At 40.0% G+C, this 19,450-nt stretch overlaps 1 protein-coding gene across 1 annotated transcript; it reads left to right on the forward strand.

Annotated features, from left to right (window-relative positions):
* Positions 1 to 926: 926 nt before the first annotated feature.
* Positions 927 to 15,406, forward strand: c2h7orf57 (chromosome 2 C7orf57 homolog). The gene is made up of 8 exons (XM_057857106.1): positions 927 to 1,041; positions 1,689 to 1,743; positions 7,672 to 7,845; positions 7,923 to 8,010; positions 8,266 to 8,395; positions 8,656 to 8,717; positions 14,030 to 14,130; positions 14,208 to 15,406. Exons 2-8 carry the CDS (start codon positions 1,698 to 1,700, stop codon positions 14,264 to 14,266), a joined length of 660 nt encoding a protein of 219 aa, XP_057713089.1. The 5' UTR covers positions 927 to 1,041; positions 1,689 to 1,697; the 3' UTR covers positions 14,267 to 15,406.
* Positions 15,407 to 19,450: the final 4,044 nt, after the last annotated feature.

Here is a 19,450-nt window from a genome sequence, read left to right on the forward strand (position 1 = left end):
GCAGCACTGAACTGTTGCTCAGTGGTCCAAAGTACTTTTTTCAGATGAAAGCAAATGTTGCATGTCATTCGGAAATCAAGGTGCCAGAGTTTGGAGGAAGACTGGGGAGAAGGAAATGCCAAAATGCCTGAAGTCCAGTGTCACGTACCCACAGTCAGTGATGGTCTGGGGTGCCATGTCAGCTGCTGGTGTTGGTCTACTGTTTTATCAAGGGCAGGGGGAACTCAGCTAGTTATCAGGAGATTTTGGAGCACTTCATGCTTCCATCTGCTGAAAAGCTTTATGGAGATGAAGATTTCATTTTTCAGCACGACCTGGCACCTGCTCACAGTGCCAAAACCACTGGTAAATGGTTTACTGACCATGGCATTACTGTGCTCAATTGGCCTGCCAACTCTCCTGACCTGAACCCCATAGAGAATCTGTGGGATATAGTGAAGAAAAGGTTGAGAGACACCAGACTCAACACTGTGGATGCTTAAGGCTTAAGGCCGCTATCGAAGCATCCTGGGCCTCCATAACACCTCAGCAGTGCTACAGGCTAATTGCCTCCATGCCACGCCGCAATGAAGCAGTCATTTCTGCAAAAGGATTCCCGACCAAGTATTGAGTGCATAGTTGATATAATTAATTGAAAGTTGACTTTTTTGTATTAAAAACACGTTTTTGTATTGGTCGGATGAAATATGCTAATATTTTGAGATAGGGATTTTTGGTTGTTCTTGACTTTTTTTTGCCAAAATCATCAATATTAAAACAATAAAAGGCTTGAACTACTTCAGTTGTGTGTAATGAATCTAAAATATATTAATGGCTAATGTTTATCAGTACATTGCAGAAAACAATGAACTTTATCACAATATGCTAATTTTTTTAGAAAGACTAGTATAAGCGGCTCGGAAAATGAATGAATGAATAATGATACCGCTTTCGTGAATAGCGGATCTTTGATTTGAAACGGAAGTGGGCCGCCAAGTGGTAGGAAGTAGCTTCTGCTTCAACGCTATTCCCTTTAATTTGCAGAATAAGAAGACACGAACGGTAAATTTCGCCAAGCATTGGAATTTCATGCCAGTAAAATTTTTAACAAGCTAATATGCGATATCGTGCAACAAGTCGTGCAATTACTGACTGCTAACGTCATTTTTGGAGGCGGGTGTCAGGCGAGCTGCTGTGCTAGGTTGCTAAACGTGTTAGCAAGGCATTGTTACATACTGTACTTTATTGCAGCAAATTAAACTGTGACATGTTGTAGCTACTGCTACTACTAAAGTAAGCTGTCGTCTTCGTCTGTGACTGTTGTTTTTCTATTGCATTTCATCGGAGCACATTGGATATTTTTTTTCCTCCTCCCAATTCGATCCGGTGAAATTTAAATGAGCCGAAATTAGGCTCATCAGCATGTTGTCATTACACGGTAATACGCTTTTGAGGTTTGTAACATGCTTGCGAACATATATTATTTACTAAAACTTAGTTTCGCTTTCGTCTACAAATCGGATGTTTCGTGAGGTTGTTTAATCAACACAGTTGCACTAAGGATGAACGCCCGCTTTTTAAAATTTGCTCCATCGCCGACAGGGGGCGCTTGTGAGTCTACATTGCATAATCTTACAACTATGTTTTTAGGTGTACCTTTTTTTTTTTTAATTGAGGAACTCTAATTATGAAATGTCTCCTTTCTACAGATTTATTTCATGATGAGTGCTGTTGTGCCCAACCACCGAAGAACCAAGCCTGGAGGTAATAATACAAATTTATTAATTTTCTGGAGCAAACATTAGCAGAAACCCTTTCAGGCACTCCCCCCCCCCCCTTATATGTTTATATTACATTAATAGGTGGGGTCTCAAACTGCGGCCCACAGGACAATATTTTTCAGCCTCTATTCAACATCCAATTGTAGCACAATGTCTTTTGACATACGATCGCTTGGACACACGATCTTATCGACATCCGACGTAAAATTTGACTCTACATCCGACTACATGCTCGAAATACGACAATTTATGACAGCCTGGCAGTGTCTTTGTTTTCCCACAAGACGGACGCACGGTGAATATTCTTGTGAGAGAAATCAACATGGGTTCCAACAATGTTAGTGCAGGTGGTGAGAAAAAGAGAAAGGTGAGGCTTACCATTGAAAGTTTGAAATGATAGGGAAATATGAGCATGGTGTTCGCGTCCGTAAACTGGCTCGACAATATGGCAGTAGAATGACTACGAGCTTGGCGGTCCTCCTTCTTCGCCAGTCTTTATAAGTTAAGGTGACAATTATTATCATTGTAAAATCGCTAAAACAATCGCCAGCTTCGTCAGGTTTTTAATCATTTATTTCAGAACTCGCCTTAACAACATGCCTACTGTCACCCTGCAGCTGACGCTCGACAACAGAACACTGAAAAATAAAAGTAAAAACTCAAATACTGTTCACCCTCTCTCACTCTGTTGTCAGTCACGCAGTACATTCAGGCACAGAAAAAAACGTACGCCACATTAGAACCCGATTTGTTATATTATGACAGGATTTATTATTATTTTATTATGCCGGTTTTTATTAATAATTTATTTGTTTGCTATGTGTAATTTCCATTTGTAATAGTATCAGCTGTATTTATTAAGGATTTAGTGTAGGTTTTTGGGCTGTGGAACGAGTTAATGGAATTATAATGTATTTCTATGGGAAAATCCTTGTGATAGACAATAGAAAATAACTTCAATCATTTTAAACAAAGTGAAAATAGAAAATAACAAGTCATTTTAAATAAAGTGAATTATTCGACGGATCCAATTTTTGGAGGGTTGGTAATCATTTAAATAGTTAAAAAAAAATACAGTAGTACCTTTACTTATGAAATTAATTGGTTCTAGAAGTCTCATAACCTGAAAATTCTGTAAATTGACACGTTTTGCTCTAATCCATTTCAAGCACTACTGGAACGCCACATTAAATTTTATAATCTGGGTAAAACCGGAATAAAACAACAGCCAAACACAATTGAATCATTCCATATACCTAACCAAACCGTGAATACCTGTAATGAAGTAGATAATAGAACATAACGCAAAGGAAAATAGAAAAACAATATCTTGGCTTTGAGTGAAGTGATATCCTCTTCTTTCGCAAAATCGAAAATGGTGTTGACTTGTGGCAGACTGCCATTTTGGCGATTTCCTTTACCTTAATCCTGAGAAGTCGTTTCTCCATCTCATAAAAAAGTCTTTGTGAGACAAAAACACGAAGAAACTCGTATTCTTTTGGCGGAGATGCCCGCTAAACAAACAACAACGCCATCGCGCCTGTGCACGTCATCATACTGTGACACTCAAACTGAAACGTCATCAACAGTGGGCCAATAGGAAAGCAGAATCGTGTTACTGAAGCATGATGGAAAAGATTATGACCATTAGGGCAGCAGGATCTTATGGCGCGACAGTTTAAAGCAGAAAGCAGGAAATACATGCGTATCTTTTGCAGTATACAGTATTTTTGCCTCTCGTATTCTGAAATTTCTTACATAACAAGAGGCAATATTTTCCCAATGAGGCGTGTCGTAACCTAAAAATTCCATTTGTAGAGACGTTTGAGGTACCACTATACTGTAATAGTAATTGTTCCAGTAGTATTTATAAGGATTTAACGTAGGTTTTGGGGCTGTGGAAAGAAATAATTGAATTATATGTATTCATATGGGAAAATCCCGCTTGACATATGTCCATTTCCACTTACAAACCAGGTGCTGGAACGAATGAAATTCGTATGTCGAGGTACCACGACATATAAATTAAATACAATAAATTTTAAAAAATGAGTAACTATATACACACTGAAAAAAATAACTCATTGGATGAACACAAATAAATTTTGGGCAGGTTTTACATCCATTAAATTAATGTAGCCCCAACTCAAACTAACTACCTCCTTGTAATATGATAAAATTGAGTTCGTCAAACTCATTTTTATCAAATACAGCCAAAATAAAATTTGTACTTTAACTGGCCTCAACTTATTTACATTTGTTTAACTCCAATTAATATAGTCTAAAATATTTTTTTTTCATACTTCATTTGACCCTCATATCAGACAGAACACAAAATCTGGTCAGTTTTTATTTAAAACAAATAAAAACGCAACCCAATTTACTGTATACCTATCGTCAACATGGAACTCATCAAAATGATGAAAAACATTCTCTTAAGTTTTTTTCCTCTATGATGAAGACGGTACAGGACCTATCACATTTAGAAAAGTAATCTGCTGACTTCAAAAATGGTTCAAACAAAGTAGCACAAGTACTAGTACAACAATAAGTACCATATTTGCAAAGGCTAATGCATGGTATAACCAGCTCCAATTGAACATGAAACCTTACCATAAAGTGCAATATGTAACGCCTGCAAACACATATTATATATATATGTACAACACACATGTAGAAGTACAAAACAGAACCTGAATAACATTTAAATTTCTTTGAGTCCAGTCAGCCTATCAATATGCCCTCAATCACAATTCGCACGTCCTCTGGCTCCTCATGTCCATCTCTTCTGATTGTGTAAATCCCCATGACTGTGGTGGCGATGTCCCTTTCTGCATCCTCAGCAGCAGATGACTGAACACAGAAAACAAATTTAAGTAAAACGCTAAACAACAAACAGAAAATCATATACAAAATATAAATGCACAGTTACATTTAGCATCACGATAGAATAGATTATGCAAGGTGCAAGAGTGCCGATGCCATTTGTTGCATTCCACAAGTTATATAAACTCTCCCTCGTGTAGTTTAGCTACAGTAGCTAGCTAGCTAGCAAGCTCGCAATGTCTGACTTCACTAACGGTGAAATTTGTCTCACGGTCTTTTCACAGCAAACTTTTAAAAATATTACATAATTGCGTACTCACTAATGAGTGGGATTACAGCACCTTTGAGCGTCTCTGTAAAGTATAACCCCGCAGCAGTGCCGAAAGAAGTTGTCGGTGAAAAAGCAAGTCCAGACGGGGATGAACAGAGGCTGAGGGCGCTTTGCTTTGCACATGTGCAATGGGCGGTCCCAATTCAAATGAAACTCATTCATTTTGAGTTCTGAATGTGAAAATGAAATTATTACGTTGACACTATGAAATGTACATATATTTCGTATTTAATAGATTTGTTTTAGCAAATCAAACAAAAATTGAATGTGTTGCATCAACGAAGGGCTTGGATCAGTTTTGGAGTGCAGTGAGGAGCAGAAGTATTTGCACTCCTTGTGATTTTACAAGTTCACCCACTTAGAAAATAGGTAGAGGTCTGAAATTTCAATCATAGATGGATTTCTTCTTATACATAATCTAAAAAAAAAAAAAAAAAAAATCTGGAATTCGCATTGTATGATTTTTCAATAGTTTATTTGTAATTTACTGGGGTTTATAAGTATTTGCACCCCTGAGAGAAGAGAATAGAATAGAATAGAATAGAATAGAATAGAATAGAACTTTATTTTCATTGTCAGCAAATCATTGTCAACATCAGTGCTAATATTTATTGCAGAAGCCTTTGTTTGCGATTACAGAGGTTAGACGCTTTCTGTATTTCTTCACCAGGTTTTCACATATGGAAACAGGGATTTTGGCCCATTCCTTCACACAAATCTTGTTCTGACGATACAGTTCACCACTCATCCTCTACTTTATACAGTACAGTCGTCCTGCCCCCTCTGCCAAAAAGCAGCCCCAAAGCATGAGGTTTCCACCCCCATGCTTCACAGTGGGGATGGTGTTCTTGGGATTGTACTCATCCTTCTTTTTTCTCCACACACGACGAGTAGAGTTTGCACCAAAAAGTTCTACTTTGGTCTCATCTGACAACATGACTTTCTCCCATGACGCCTCTGCATCATTCAGATGGTCACTGGAAAACTTCAGATGGGCCTTCACATGTACTGGCTTCAACAGGGGAACCTTCTGAGCAATGCATGATTTTAAACCATTGCACCATAGTGTTAGTGTCCTTTGAAACTGTTCATCCAGCTCTTTTCAGGTCATTGACCCAGCTCCTGCCATGTAGTTTTAGGCTGAGCTATCACTTTTCTTTTTTTTTTTTTTTTTTTTTTTTTTTTTTTTTTTAATAAACCTGTCCTGCTGTTTGACACGGAGAATGGAAGTCTAAGTGCCCGGAACGGTCTGAACAGTTGTAATGTTTCGCATTGAGAGTCTGACATACTCCCATCGTGATCATTCAACATACCTCGTTTATTATGACAAAGCAGTGAACAGGAAAGGGTTAGGGGGGAACAGAAAAAAAGAAACACAAACTACAACAAGAAATACATTGACTGTCTACACTAACTACTAATATGTTGGTGCTATCGTCAGCTAGATGTATTTCCGGTTGACACCATGTGGGGGGCCTGTTGACCAGGGAAAGAAGGGGGTGGGCGGGGGGGGGAGTCTAAGCTAAGTGATTGAAAGGGGTAGAGTGTACACAAATAAGCTCTGTGATCTAGAACCCAGTAATCGTGTGAATCCCTTGTGAGTGTAAGCCCATTGGCGACTGACCCTATACCGCCCCATTGCCAATCCCGGCACCGGGACCCCCACCCAAGCACGCCCTATCACATCCAGCCGTACGCGAGCCCCACCAGGTGCGCGACAGCCACGCAGACGAGCGGAGATGCCACGCGGGCGCCAACCCAGGGCCACGGCTCCCACCCAGCCAGCCCAGGGAGGGAGGGCGGACATGGTCAGCGCAGACCATCCCTCTTCCCGCAGCCCAGCAAAGGAGTCATCGTCCCTCCCCCTCACTTTTCTCTGAATGAGTAATGCCCCACGTGGAGAGATTTTACCTGGTGCCCCAGTCTGAGGTAGATTATCAGTCATGTTTAGCCTTTTCCATTTTCTAACAATTGCTGCAACTATCGATTTATTCTCACCCAGCTGCTTTCCAATTGTCCTATAGCCTTTTTCAGCTTTCTGGAGCTCAACAATTTTTCCTCTGGTGTCTTTCGAAAGCTCTCTGGTCTTGCCCATGGTTGCAGTAGGATTATGACTCACTGTGGGGTGCACAGGTGACATTATTGAGCTCAAACAGATGGGTGGTTACCCATGGTGTAAAGTTGGACTTTTTTTAAGGTAGACTGACAACTCTTTGAGTGTCATAATTATTGCTGTTTCTCAGGGGTACAAATACTTATGAACCCTAGTAAATTACAAATATATAATTTTTTTTTTAAAATCATTCAAGGTGATCTCTGGATTTTATTTTAGATTATGTCTCTATGGGTTGAAATGCGTCTATGATTGAAATTTCAGACGTCTACCTATTTTTTTCATGGTTGAACTTGCAAAATCACGAGGGGTGCAAATACTTCTGCTCCTCACTGTAAAAGAAAACAAATATTAATAATTTTAAACAACAAGAATAAAGAAATATATTCATATAGCATAAGTGTGCCCCGTGTGTATTTTGCCCCAGGATTTTTTTTTTTTTTAAATAATTTTTTTGTCAATTGCTGTCAATAGGTGTTTTCAATATTAATTTCCTTCCTTTGCGGACTACAACAACACATACTCTGGGCTGGCAGTGACTGAGTGATGATAATGAAACTTTTGAATAAATGTCCACCATGGTTACCACTGTCCTGAAAGGGTTAAGGCTTCAACATATTGATATCATAAATTAATTTCAGGCATAAAGCCAGGCGCAGCAGCCAGTGGTGTGGCAGGCCCAACATCTCAAATTCCTGGCCTGTCCCAAATTGCTGGCGAAAGCACACCAGTAGAGAGGATCAGTGGACGGAGGGTCGGCATCTTCGAGTCTGACTCTGATTACGTCAAGCTTGCGAAGCAAGGGGGGCATAAAGGTAGGAATTATTCCGTGACCGTGATCTCCCACTTATTCTGATCGTTTGTTTGAAACATCATCATTTGTATGCTGCAGGGCTGTTGAGCCATGAAGATGACGTGGACGATAATCGCAAGATTGACTACAGCCCGAATAACTGGTTTGGAGGTGACGAATCAAATAGGTGAATAAACATAAAGATCTCGACAAATGAGTCTTCTTGATATAGATGTTAAAAGTTGTATTTGTACGAGCCTCTATATTTATTTGTAGAAATCAATTAGTTTTACGTTGCATTCTAACATCAGAAGCCGGCGCGTCAGTCAGCTCGAAAACCCTATTGGCGCTCGGCAAAGCCAGCCTGCTCATTGATGACATTTTCGAGCCGTAGAATGCGATGTGCGGCTCATGGTTTGTCACGGTGGTTTTGTATTTACAGCAGCAGCAAAGCAACATCTCCCAACAGCCAGGCGAAGGGCGGCAGGCAACCTTTGCTTGCACCGTTTGGCACTGATAACAGTACCTCCTGGGAAAGAGAGACTGATAGATATACTCATGATAACGATAAGGTGAAGATGTCAAGAGTTCCCGTGGTTACTTTTTTAATTCGCCTCCTTACCCCATTGCCTTCCGTTTTTTTAATTATTTTTTTAATGTTTTATTGATACGATAATTTAAGTTTGCTTCATTACAGAATGTGTCTCATTTATATTCGTTTGTAGTCTGTCACTTTCTCATTCGTGCTCCACTCACCAAATGTTTTTCCATCATCATTCATGCATCAGTGAAATAGTTGCTTGATAACCTGGCTCACCTTTCCATCCTGCAGATGTCTCCCGATGGTGCCGCCGCTCAGTTGGAGGGGCTTTCTGTGAGCAAGTACAAGAGAACGTGAGAACATCTACAGTATTTCTTTGTTTAAATCATGGGTGTCAAACTCCTCTTTGTCAAGGGACCACGTCGTAGTTAAGGTTTCCTTCCAAGGGCCATTGTGTCTGTCAACTAGGGCTATGATGAATTGACAAAGAGACAACAAATTAATTATCAGCAGTGGCGCCTCCAGAGGTTTTTCATAGGGGTGGCCAAATGGGGCCACTTAAAATCTTGTAGTGGCACACCAAAACTAAAAGCCATAATTTCAGGTTTTTATTATTTTGTTGCAGAAAGACTTAAGGACACACCTACTGATATACTTTGGTCTATGGTGTTATATTTAATGTTACTAATCATTTAATGTGCATAGTCCATCACAGTCCAGTCAACATTTTGAGTTCCACAACAATTCTGTTTTATTGTGTCACATATACTGTTATATTAAGCGTAAAGTGTATTTGCATCCCATTTGGGATGAATTTCATTACTGGTCCTACTACAATCTAATGATATACTGACAAGCCGGGTGGCCAACAAATTTAAAAGGAGGTTCGTGGCCACCCCTGGCTACCCGCTGGTGGCGCCACTGATGATCAGACAGCTCGAGTCAATTAACGATTAAGTAGCCGTTGTAGCCAATTAATACTGAATATTTGATGTATCTATGTATGTATTTTTCATGTTTTTATTTCTATTCATTTTTTATCAACCCCCCCCCCCAAAAAAAACAAAGGGCAAAAACATCAAATGTTCTCTTTGTGATTAGTTTTCAATTAAAAAAATGTAAATGTTGAAAAGAAAAAAAAACTACAGAAGTACCTCTACATACAAAGTTCATTCGTTCCAGGACTTTGTAAGTCGAAATGGTCATACAGTATGTCGAACAGGATTTTCTCATAAGAATACATTATAATTCCATTAATTCGTTCCACAGCCTGAAAACTAGGGGTGTGACAAAGTGTCGAAATGGTGATATATCGTGATACGTTGTGTCCCAAAAGGTTATCGATATGCTCCTGCAACAATAGAGATATCATTTTAAAAAGGTGTCTATGTCTTTAAAAAAAAAAAAAAAAAAAAAAGGAACCAACAAATTGCTACCTAAATCTTCCACCATAATAGTGTCTCAGTTAACTCTAAGGTTGCCTTGACGGTGCTCGGCACCCGATCCATTTAGAAACCAGAGCATTCACCGTCATTCTGTCAGATTTTCAGGGCATTTATAGGTTACTTGCTGTTCATTTTAGGACATTTCCAGGTCATTTCCTGTTGAGTTTGAGTCACTGCCTATTCATTTGGGTGATTCCCAGATCTCTTCCTGTTCTGTAACACAAAATGAACAGGAAAATAAAATACCCCAAAATCAACAGGAAGTAACTTAAAATCAACAGCTAAATGACCTAAAATGGCCCAAAATTCCCTCATTGCCTGGCATTGGCTAGTACTGACGACCATAGACGTTCAATCCGTTTGAAGTGGGAGGGATGGCAGCGAATGAACATTCGTTCATTGTCCCAGTTCAAATGGATTGGACGTCTACTAGTGATAAACTCATTCCAATTCACAGCAGAAGCTTGTTTTTCCGTTTATTAGTTGTTTTTAGAATATCCTAGAATGATTTCCTGACCAATGTATCGATAATCTTTGTATCGCCGTATCGTCAGATCATCATTATCGTGAGCTTTGTATAGCAAACCGTATCGTATCGTGAGGTACCAAGAGGTTCCCACTCCTACTGAAAACCTACACTAAATCCTTAATAAATACTGATGGTACTATTACAAATGGAAATTACACATAGCAAAACAAATAGATTATAAATAAAAATCTGAATAATAATACAGTATAAAAATAATACTTCCTGTAACAAGTACTCCAGACTCACCGCTGTTCCAGCAATTGAGTCTGGCCACCATTAAGCGGATAAAATTTCCAGGGCAGAGCAAGCCACAGCAAACAGACAGCTGAGTGGACCAATCAGCGACAGGCGGGACGAGGGGGCTTGCGCGCGGAAGTAAACATACGAGGAGAGCGGAGTTTATTCAACATGGCTAGCGCGAGACAGACTGTTGTAAATGACTTGTGTCGATGTGTTTTTGGTCATTTAAAACTGATTTTACCGTGGATTGGAACATATTCTCGGCTCTCCTGTTCGCCATCTGTGTTGTTGTGGAGACGACTTCCGACGTGGAAGAGTGACGTTGCTCGTTAAGACATGTCGCGCAAATAAACAAATCTGATTTTTCAATTGATTTTGTACATGCTCGAGAGTCCGTTAATGGGCTGGGTCTCAGGCTATACTCACAGTGTTTGAAAAACACCGGGAGAAGAGTGTGGCCGTGCCAGGCAAGTGTTTTGCATTCTGTACCTGAACGCAACGCGTGGCTGATGTGATAGTGAGATAGTTGCAGTAGAGGTTCTACTTTCACTAATGTTCTGTTGTTGTTGGCGTCAACTGCGGTGGACTGTAGGCGTGTTGTGTTGCAAAAGTTCTGACGAAGCTAGCGATTCCTTCGGCGATGTCACAACAATAATAATTGTCACCTTAACTTATAAAGACTAGCGAACGAAGGTCGGAGGAGGACCATCGAGATTGTAGACATTCTACGGCCGTATTGTCGATGCAGTTCACGGACACGCACAGCACTCTCATATTTTTCCATCATTTCCATCTTAATTTTAATTGTAAGCGTCACCTTTTTCCTTTTTTCACCACCTGCACTAACTTTCTTGGAACCCGTGTTGATTTCTCTGAAAATAAAATCCGCCATGCATCCGTCTTGCGGGACAAAAAAAGAAACTGCGGCGCTGTCATAAATCGTCCTATTTCGAGCTTGTCTTCGGAGGTAGAGACAAAGTCAAATTTTACGTCAAATGTTGAAAAGATTGTGTATCGAAGCGATCTTATGTCAAGGTACTAGTGTACTAGGCAGAGGTTGCGCTAGACTTTTTCGTTGTCTGTCATTTTGACTGACAGGGTCATAAAAATCCGGTCATAATCTATTTTTACCCGTCACTTGAATTTTTAAAATGATAATAATGACATATTCAATAGCAGTTTTGGTCAAAAGTGGTGCGTTACTTACTCAACTCTGAATAAACTGAAGAAACTACCAGCCATGTTGTGTCTACTCTCTGCTCTGTTGATTTGTCATCCAAGACTCGGGGTGCGTTCAGGTTTGAGAATAGCGCACGTACTTCTGACGCCAAGCTGTTTGTCCCTGCTCATTCAATTAGCTACTTTCATACTACAGGTCTTAATGCACAAATCCGTTTTTTTTGTCATATCCGTTTTTTTGGCGTGCCCGTTCAGACTGCCATTGTCCATTGGGACCATTCAAGTATTACGCATGCGCTCTAATTCGCAGTCCGACACGCGCCGGTGCGCAGAAGCATCAAAACAAATGACAAGTCATCCGTCATTCCAGGGCTATCATATTTTGCTTTTCAAAAGGAGGACACAAATAACAGACATAAATAATCCCCGTTTAGGCTTATATTCACAGTTTATATGGATCAATAGCAGGCACGCACTATCCGTGCATGTCACACACTCATACGGGCAGTTTGCCCTGACTCTCCACGACGGGCTGCAGCCAGACCCCTCTCCCGACTCTCGGCCATGTAGGAAATGTTGAAATATAGCTCACATAGAGCAGAGAGAAAACCGATCATTCTCATGCTTATCCTCAACCCATTTTCATTTTTTTATGACTGTTGTCAAGCCCGGCTCTTCCCCAAAAGCCGTGTTCACTGCAAGCTAGGCGCTAATAACGCACAACTGAAATCGGATTTGGGACACTGGACGGTACAGACCGCCGCGACAGTCTGGAAAAATGTGGCCCAGATCGGATTTGAACCACATAAAAAAATGACCCAGATCGGATTTGAAATGGTCCACTTCTATGCGACTTGTCCCGTTCAGACCGTCAAGTTAATGCCTGACTCGAGTCGGAAAAACACGAAAAAATTGGATTTGTGCATTAAGACCTGTAGAATGAACATAGCCTTAGACAATGCTCTCCAAAGCTTCCTAACGTTTCCGTGTTTGCTACACCTGAATGCTAGTTCGGACATTTTTCCGAGTAAGGCCAGCGACGTCATGCATCAAGAGAGACAATAGCTTATTAATATGCTCACTCGCCATCCTGTGGTCTGGGGTGTGAATTGCAACCTGTCAAAATGACGGATGGACTTTTTCCGTCACCGTTTTAAAAAAACAGTTGACGACGGAAAATATTCGGTTAACGCGACCCCTGGTACTAGGGATGGGAATCGAGAACCGGTTCTCTTTAAGAACCGGTTCCGAGTGTTCCGATTCCATGGAATCGTTTGGCAATTTTTGTAACGATTCTAATCGGTTCCAACTAGCACGAAATACGTTTTAAAATTTGCGCATATTACACATTTATGAATTGGCAAGCATGGCGACAAATTTACCAATGGCGAGATATGAGTGTAAAGTGCTTAGTTTTGGCCACTTTTATGGAAAAGATGACCGCATGTGCACGCAGCATGCTTCCTAGTTGTGGGCGCGCGCTCGCGCCCCCCCACCTTAATGTCATTATAATATTACGAGTCATGTATGTGTGTTATTGACTGCTTTACAGTCAATCTGTATTTAGTGCATCAGCACTAATATGATGTAATTTTTTCCCTTTCAGATACACACACAAGTCCCACTCATTCCAGTCTTCTTCCACACACATACAAATACATCAACATCTTTCCACGCATGCTTTTATCTGCTCAATGAGTGATTGTCATATCAAGTGCCATTGCCTGTATATAGTTGTACCTGTTGCCAAGTTGGATTAAAAGTGCCAAAGACCAACTCCACTCTCCGCTCCTTGTGTTGTAACGACACTCCAAGGCGAATGAACCATAAAACATATTGAACCCTGAACCTCATACAGTCCGTTAGTCCAAATTAGAATCGATAAAGAATCGAATCGTTAAGCAATATCGATAATGGAATCGGAATCGTAAAAATCTTAAGAATTCCCATCCCTACACTGTACATTTCATTTTTACATTTCTGTCTATAAAACATAGGAAAAGCGGTGAATATTCTCTTTTAAATGTTTTTTTTTTAAACACAAAATATACTAGGGTTTTTTAAGTTTTATATTTTGCAAAAATACAGTAAATATTCTCTGTTTTCGAGTGACCTTTCATTGACCACTACAGAAATTTTATTTTAGTGAAAATGTGTTGTCGAACCACATGATTTACTTTACTTTACTTTTGATTGACTCAGCCTTGGGTTTGACACCTGTGATGTAAAATGATAGGATGAAGGATATTTAGAGTTTTCGCCTTCTCTGTAGGTCTCACGCTAAGAAAGCACCTCCTGTCAGCATGTCCAAGCTGCTGAGTCATGGCTACGTGGAAGACAAAAAGAAGTCTCCCAATGATGACGACGCCTCAAGTATGATATTAGTCTTGGCTCGTTGTGCACATGCGTTAGTGTTAGTCTTAGCAACACGTTTTTGGTTTGTTTTTTAGGTGTGACTTCAGAGCAAACCAGCACCATCGCAACTGAGGATGTGGACGATCTGGAGTAGCGTGGCGTGTTGCTGTTCTCACATTCACTCACACTTCTTCTACATCCACTGACTGTTTGTATTCATTTATGCAGCGGGATGAGCCCTTAAATTGATTTGCTTTGCTTTGGATAAAGCATTTATTTCATTGATTAGATGGTCTGCTGCCGTTTTGTTTTTGTAACGCAATTCCTCAATTTGAACTTGCAAGTTGTGTGGGAAAACAACTCATTTAGCGCTCTGCTTCCATTCTTTAAGCATGCTTCCGAGCGGCTCAGTTTGCTGGCCTGATTGCGCGAACAACGAGTAAGTCAGTCTTTAATGTGTTTGTGCTAATTTATTTAAATGTGATTTAAGTGAGGTAAAATAATCTGTGTTTGATATGCCTGTGCCAAACTTTACATGGCGGCATTGTGTTACTTAATATTAACTATAATACTCAACCACTCTTGAAACGTTCTTAAGGATGTTTTGCACACCGAAAAGCAAAACACATTAAATATTCCTGTAAATGCAGTTAAATCTTCAAAATGTCTTGTTGACCTGCTAACTAAGTGGACGGAACCTGCAGTCTTTGGCTTTCATGACAAACCCTCCAGTTCCGCTACGCTACCCTGTGTTTGGGTGAGTGTCAATCTGGAAATTATACAGAGCACAAAGATACTGAGACTAGCCTAAAACAATCCTCGACAGTTATCTTGAGTCAATTTCACTGCTTTTAATTCGCTTTCACCATCAATCTGTAAACCTGTCAGTGATGAGAAAATCCAAATCATAGTGGGACACTTGATGTTCATATAAAAGACTGAAAAGAGCTTTCATTCATTAAAACTGTCATCTTATAAAAAGCCGTGTCTGTATGATGTGATCCCTTGTATTTCTGCACTACAAAAAGGGTGAAGTTTAGTCACTTCTGGTATTTTTTCCCCTTTAAGCACTGGTATTGTATTTTTTTCTCTAAGCACAAATCTACTTTTGTGGGTGTTTTTTTCTTTTCGTGTGGATTTCATCTGTCTGGCACACGTTAAGGAGGTGGGGGAGGCAGTGCTTATATAATACACGTGTTTTGAAGTGATACCACCAGATGTGATAGTCTCCATACAAACCTTTTATTTCAATAAATGAGCATGTGCATGTTCTGATTTCATCTTTCTTTGGCTTTTATTTCACAGACATTTGTAGGGGTAATTTGTTTCATTTTGTGTTAACATTATTTATGCAATGCTAAATTATTGTGATTTGATATATATGGCAGAAAACACAGACAAGACTGAAAAAGCAGTTTCTGCTCTTGCACCCCTCTTTAAAAGAAACGTCTGTATTTTAAGCCAAAAGAACTGTTGTCTAGATGCTGCCATAGCAGATTCATGGCTCATTAAGCTCACGAACTATTTTTAATTTGTCTGTCTCACCCTGAAAACCCCTGTTTACAGACGTCGCACAACCGCTTTTGTTTCAGCCCAGCCAAAAAATGAAGGTAATTAATATTATTCAAAATGTCATTTTTAGCTTAGAATCATTATTTGATGTCTAATATTTCGTTTAAAAAAAAAAAAAAAAAGATTTTAAAAAATTGACGTCACAATGAAAAAAATGGTGTCTGTAAAAAGTCACAGATATCATAACTATCGCTTATTTTTTTATTTTATTTTTTTTACTGTCGCATTTTTTCCGATATGTTAGATGATAAATAATTGATCCAAACAAAGAAAAATTGGGAAAAAAAACATTTAAAAGGGTAAATATCTGAAAAAAAAATCTCGACCACTTCTTGATGTCTGCGATTTCTGCATCGCGACCCTTCTTATATTACCACGTTTGACCCATAAAATCCCCCCAAAAATCCAGCTGTGGCCATTCACAGCTGTGTCATGACACTCGGTGATACATGCTACATGGAGTTTTTGGATCGAAACAAGTACGCGATAATATCTCATTAAAGTCATGGCGTCTGTAATTCTGCTCTCGCGTGCTCTCAACTCCAGATAGGGTTTTGCTGTTTAATTTTTTTTTTTTTTTTTTTTTTAAATGCCCTCTTGTTCAAAAATTTTCTTCCCCCAGAAAATTGAGATTTTAAGCTTTCCAATGATATCACACATGCATATTGGACAATTCTGAAATACGGCCAAATTGTGGGTCTCAGAGCGGAACTTCAAGTCAACTGAGTGTTTTCCGCCGTATATATATATTTTTAAGTCTGTATATAGCTGCCACTTAAAAATAGACCAAAAGTAACAATTTGTGGCAAAATAATCCCTATTCTGCTATGTGACGCACTGCACTGCTCCTGAAGTGCTCCAATACAGAGGTACCTCTACATCCAGAATTTTCAAATCAAGACACGCCTCAACGGGAAAATATGACTCTTGTTACGAAAGAAATTTTAGGATATGAGAGGCAAAAACAGTATAGCTGGTACTTTCAGCTCCCAGTTTACTGAACGTAACATACTTGTAGCTGCTCTGCCATTGGCTATTCCCCTAGCATTCCTGGCATTCAGTTGGCTAAGAGGGACCTCTACGGTATGTGTACAGTATGTGTGTATCACAGAGTCCTCTTCATGCGCCCCTCATGTTCCGGCAACTTTAGCTTTTAAACAAGAATAAAGTAGAAAAATGATTGTCTTTATTAAAGGGTTCATTGAGTGAGTCCACTCAAATCAGCTCAAGCTGCTCACTTACACAATATGAGTTGTCACAGCAACTGTTTAACAAGCTAAACGATGGTTGACGCATGCAGCACGTTGAAGTTTAGGCTTCCAAGCATCTCTGTCAAGATCAAACCTTAACTAGCCCTGCAAGCAGGACTGACGGGCCCTCGCGTATGGCGCAACTCGGACGTCAAACAAAGTCGGAGGGCAGGCAGGTCGGGGCGGTGGCAGTCGACAACAGACAGATATCCAGGCAGATATATTGCATGTCTGAATGTTTGGAATAAGTGGGGAGAGAAAATGGCGACGGTCATTACGACTTTCCTATCGGACCCCTCTGCTTTAACAAAACAAAATTTATTATTAGGCATCTGAACACGTTCATTATGACTTTCCTATTGGACCCCTCTTTTTTAACGAAACAAAATTGTTGATCAGGCACCTGAACACATGTCTTAAGGCTCCGCTGATTCAGGTTTGAGGTCAATAGATTTTTGACCCAGAGAATGAATGAAAGAAGCAGGAGCCTTTCTATTTAATTAAAAGGGTGTTTCCTGTTCCCACTAGGGGGCGCCATGCGTAACGGGTAATATTTCAATAAAGTCATGTGCAGGCTGAAATACTTCACATTCATGCCAAATATGAAAAAGATTGCACCTTCAATCAGGAAGTTATTACCGTATTTTTGGGACTACAAGTCGTACCTGAGTATAAGTCGCACAAGCCATAAAATGCCCAACAAAGAGAAAAAAAACATATATAGGTCGCACCGGAGTATAAGTCGCATTTTTGGGGGAAATCTACAAACAATTAGCAAACAGGTTCACATCAACGTAAATAAATGATAATTAGGTACTATTACAGCAATAACGTAACAGATTAGCATGTGTTCGCTAGCATTAGCACACCATTCAAACAACCACACAACTGGCTGTAAGTGTCCGCTCGCGGGTGGAAAACACACAACAACAACAGAAAAGATGATACACGCAGGCGTTGCCTCTGTAGAGATATTTTACAAGCATAAACAATGAACGTAGGTTCGCAGCCGTCTTTCCCTCTCGCTAACTCGCCCACTCACGCACTCACTCACTCACTCACTCACTCACTCACTCACTCACTCACTCACTCACTCACTCACTCACTCACTCACTCACTCAGAGCTACGTAGCTGTCTGTCTTCTTCTGGTGTGCGAGCGCTCTTCTTCACGTAAAGAAGTGCGAGTGCGCTCCCAGGTGGGCGTAAAAGCGCCACAAACTAAATGCATCCATTTCAATATAAAAAAGTCAATTATACAATTGAACATACATTGCCAAAGGCAGAACGCGAACGTGGCCATAGCTATTAAGAGTTATTCAGATAACTATAGCATGCTAACAAGTTTACAAAACCATTTGTCCAAAACACCAAAATAACATGGGAAATTTTATCATAATGTGTTAATAATTTCACACATAAGTCGCTGCTGAGTATAAGTCGCACCCCAAACCAAAATATGAAAAAAAACGCGACTTATAGTCTGAAAAACTACAGTAGTCATTTACTGAATGGTATTGTCAAAAATAAGACACATTTGCTCCCCTGCCCAGGAAAGGGCCGTCAATGAAATGTCACCATTTTGATAACCTAACATCTCATATGTGTCATGAACAATCTGACCAATTTTGAGGAGCGTTTAACTTACTGCCTCGGCGTAATCGTCTCAAACGTGCACGCAGGTTTTTGACAAAAAATGCCATGTTCTGCAAGATTCAATCCATAATACCTGATTTCCTGTTGGGTTTGGAATATGGGTGCAAGAGACTTTTTGGAGCAGTTTGGCACAACGTATCCACTCCCCAAATTTCATCACTCTATGTCGAAAAAAACGAATATGACAGGCCTTTTTTAAAAATTGAAGGGGGCGCCACTGAGCCATTTTATTACATCTTTTGGCAATGTTGCTAAATTCTTGAAATTTACATGAAGCCGCATGTATGTGCACATTTTGGTGAGTTTTCGACCATGTTCAGACCTTGAAATTGGCCATTTTGAGACAAAATGCCGAGGGTCTTTTCACTTTCCTGTTTGGGTACTGCTACATCAACGAAAACTCAATATTTTTCATCAGATACCTAAAGACATGTCTTAATGCTCCCCTGATGCAGGTTTGAGGTCAATTGATGTTTTTCACCAGGAGGAGGAGCCTTTTTAGTAAAAAAGGGTGTTTCCTCTTCCCACAAGGGGGCGCCAGGCCTAATGGAAAATATTTCAATGCAGTGGTGTTCAGGTTAAGACACCTTACATGCATGCCAAATATGAAAAAGATTGGACCTTATATCAGGAAGTTATTAATCATTTACTGAAATTGGCGCGTTGCCAAAAAAACACCCGACTTTGGTACCCCGCCCAGGTCAGGCCCGTGGACGAAAACTCACCATTTTCACAACTTAGTATCTCATATGTCTCATGAACACTTACACCAATTTTGAGGAAGATCCAACGTACTGGCTCGGCGCAACGGTCTGAAACGTGCATGCTGGTTTTCGCCCAAAATGCTATGTTTTTCAACATT

The sequence above is a fragment of the Corythoichthys intestinalis genome, chromosome 2, assembly GCF_030265065.1.
Source record: "Corythoichthys intestinalis isolate RoL2023-P3 chromosome 2, ASM3026506v1, whole genome shotgun sequence".
Classification (NCBI taxonomy): domain Eukaryota; kingdom Metazoa; phylum Chordata; class Actinopteri; order Syngnathiformes; family Syngnathidae; genus Corythoichthys; species Corythoichthys intestinalis.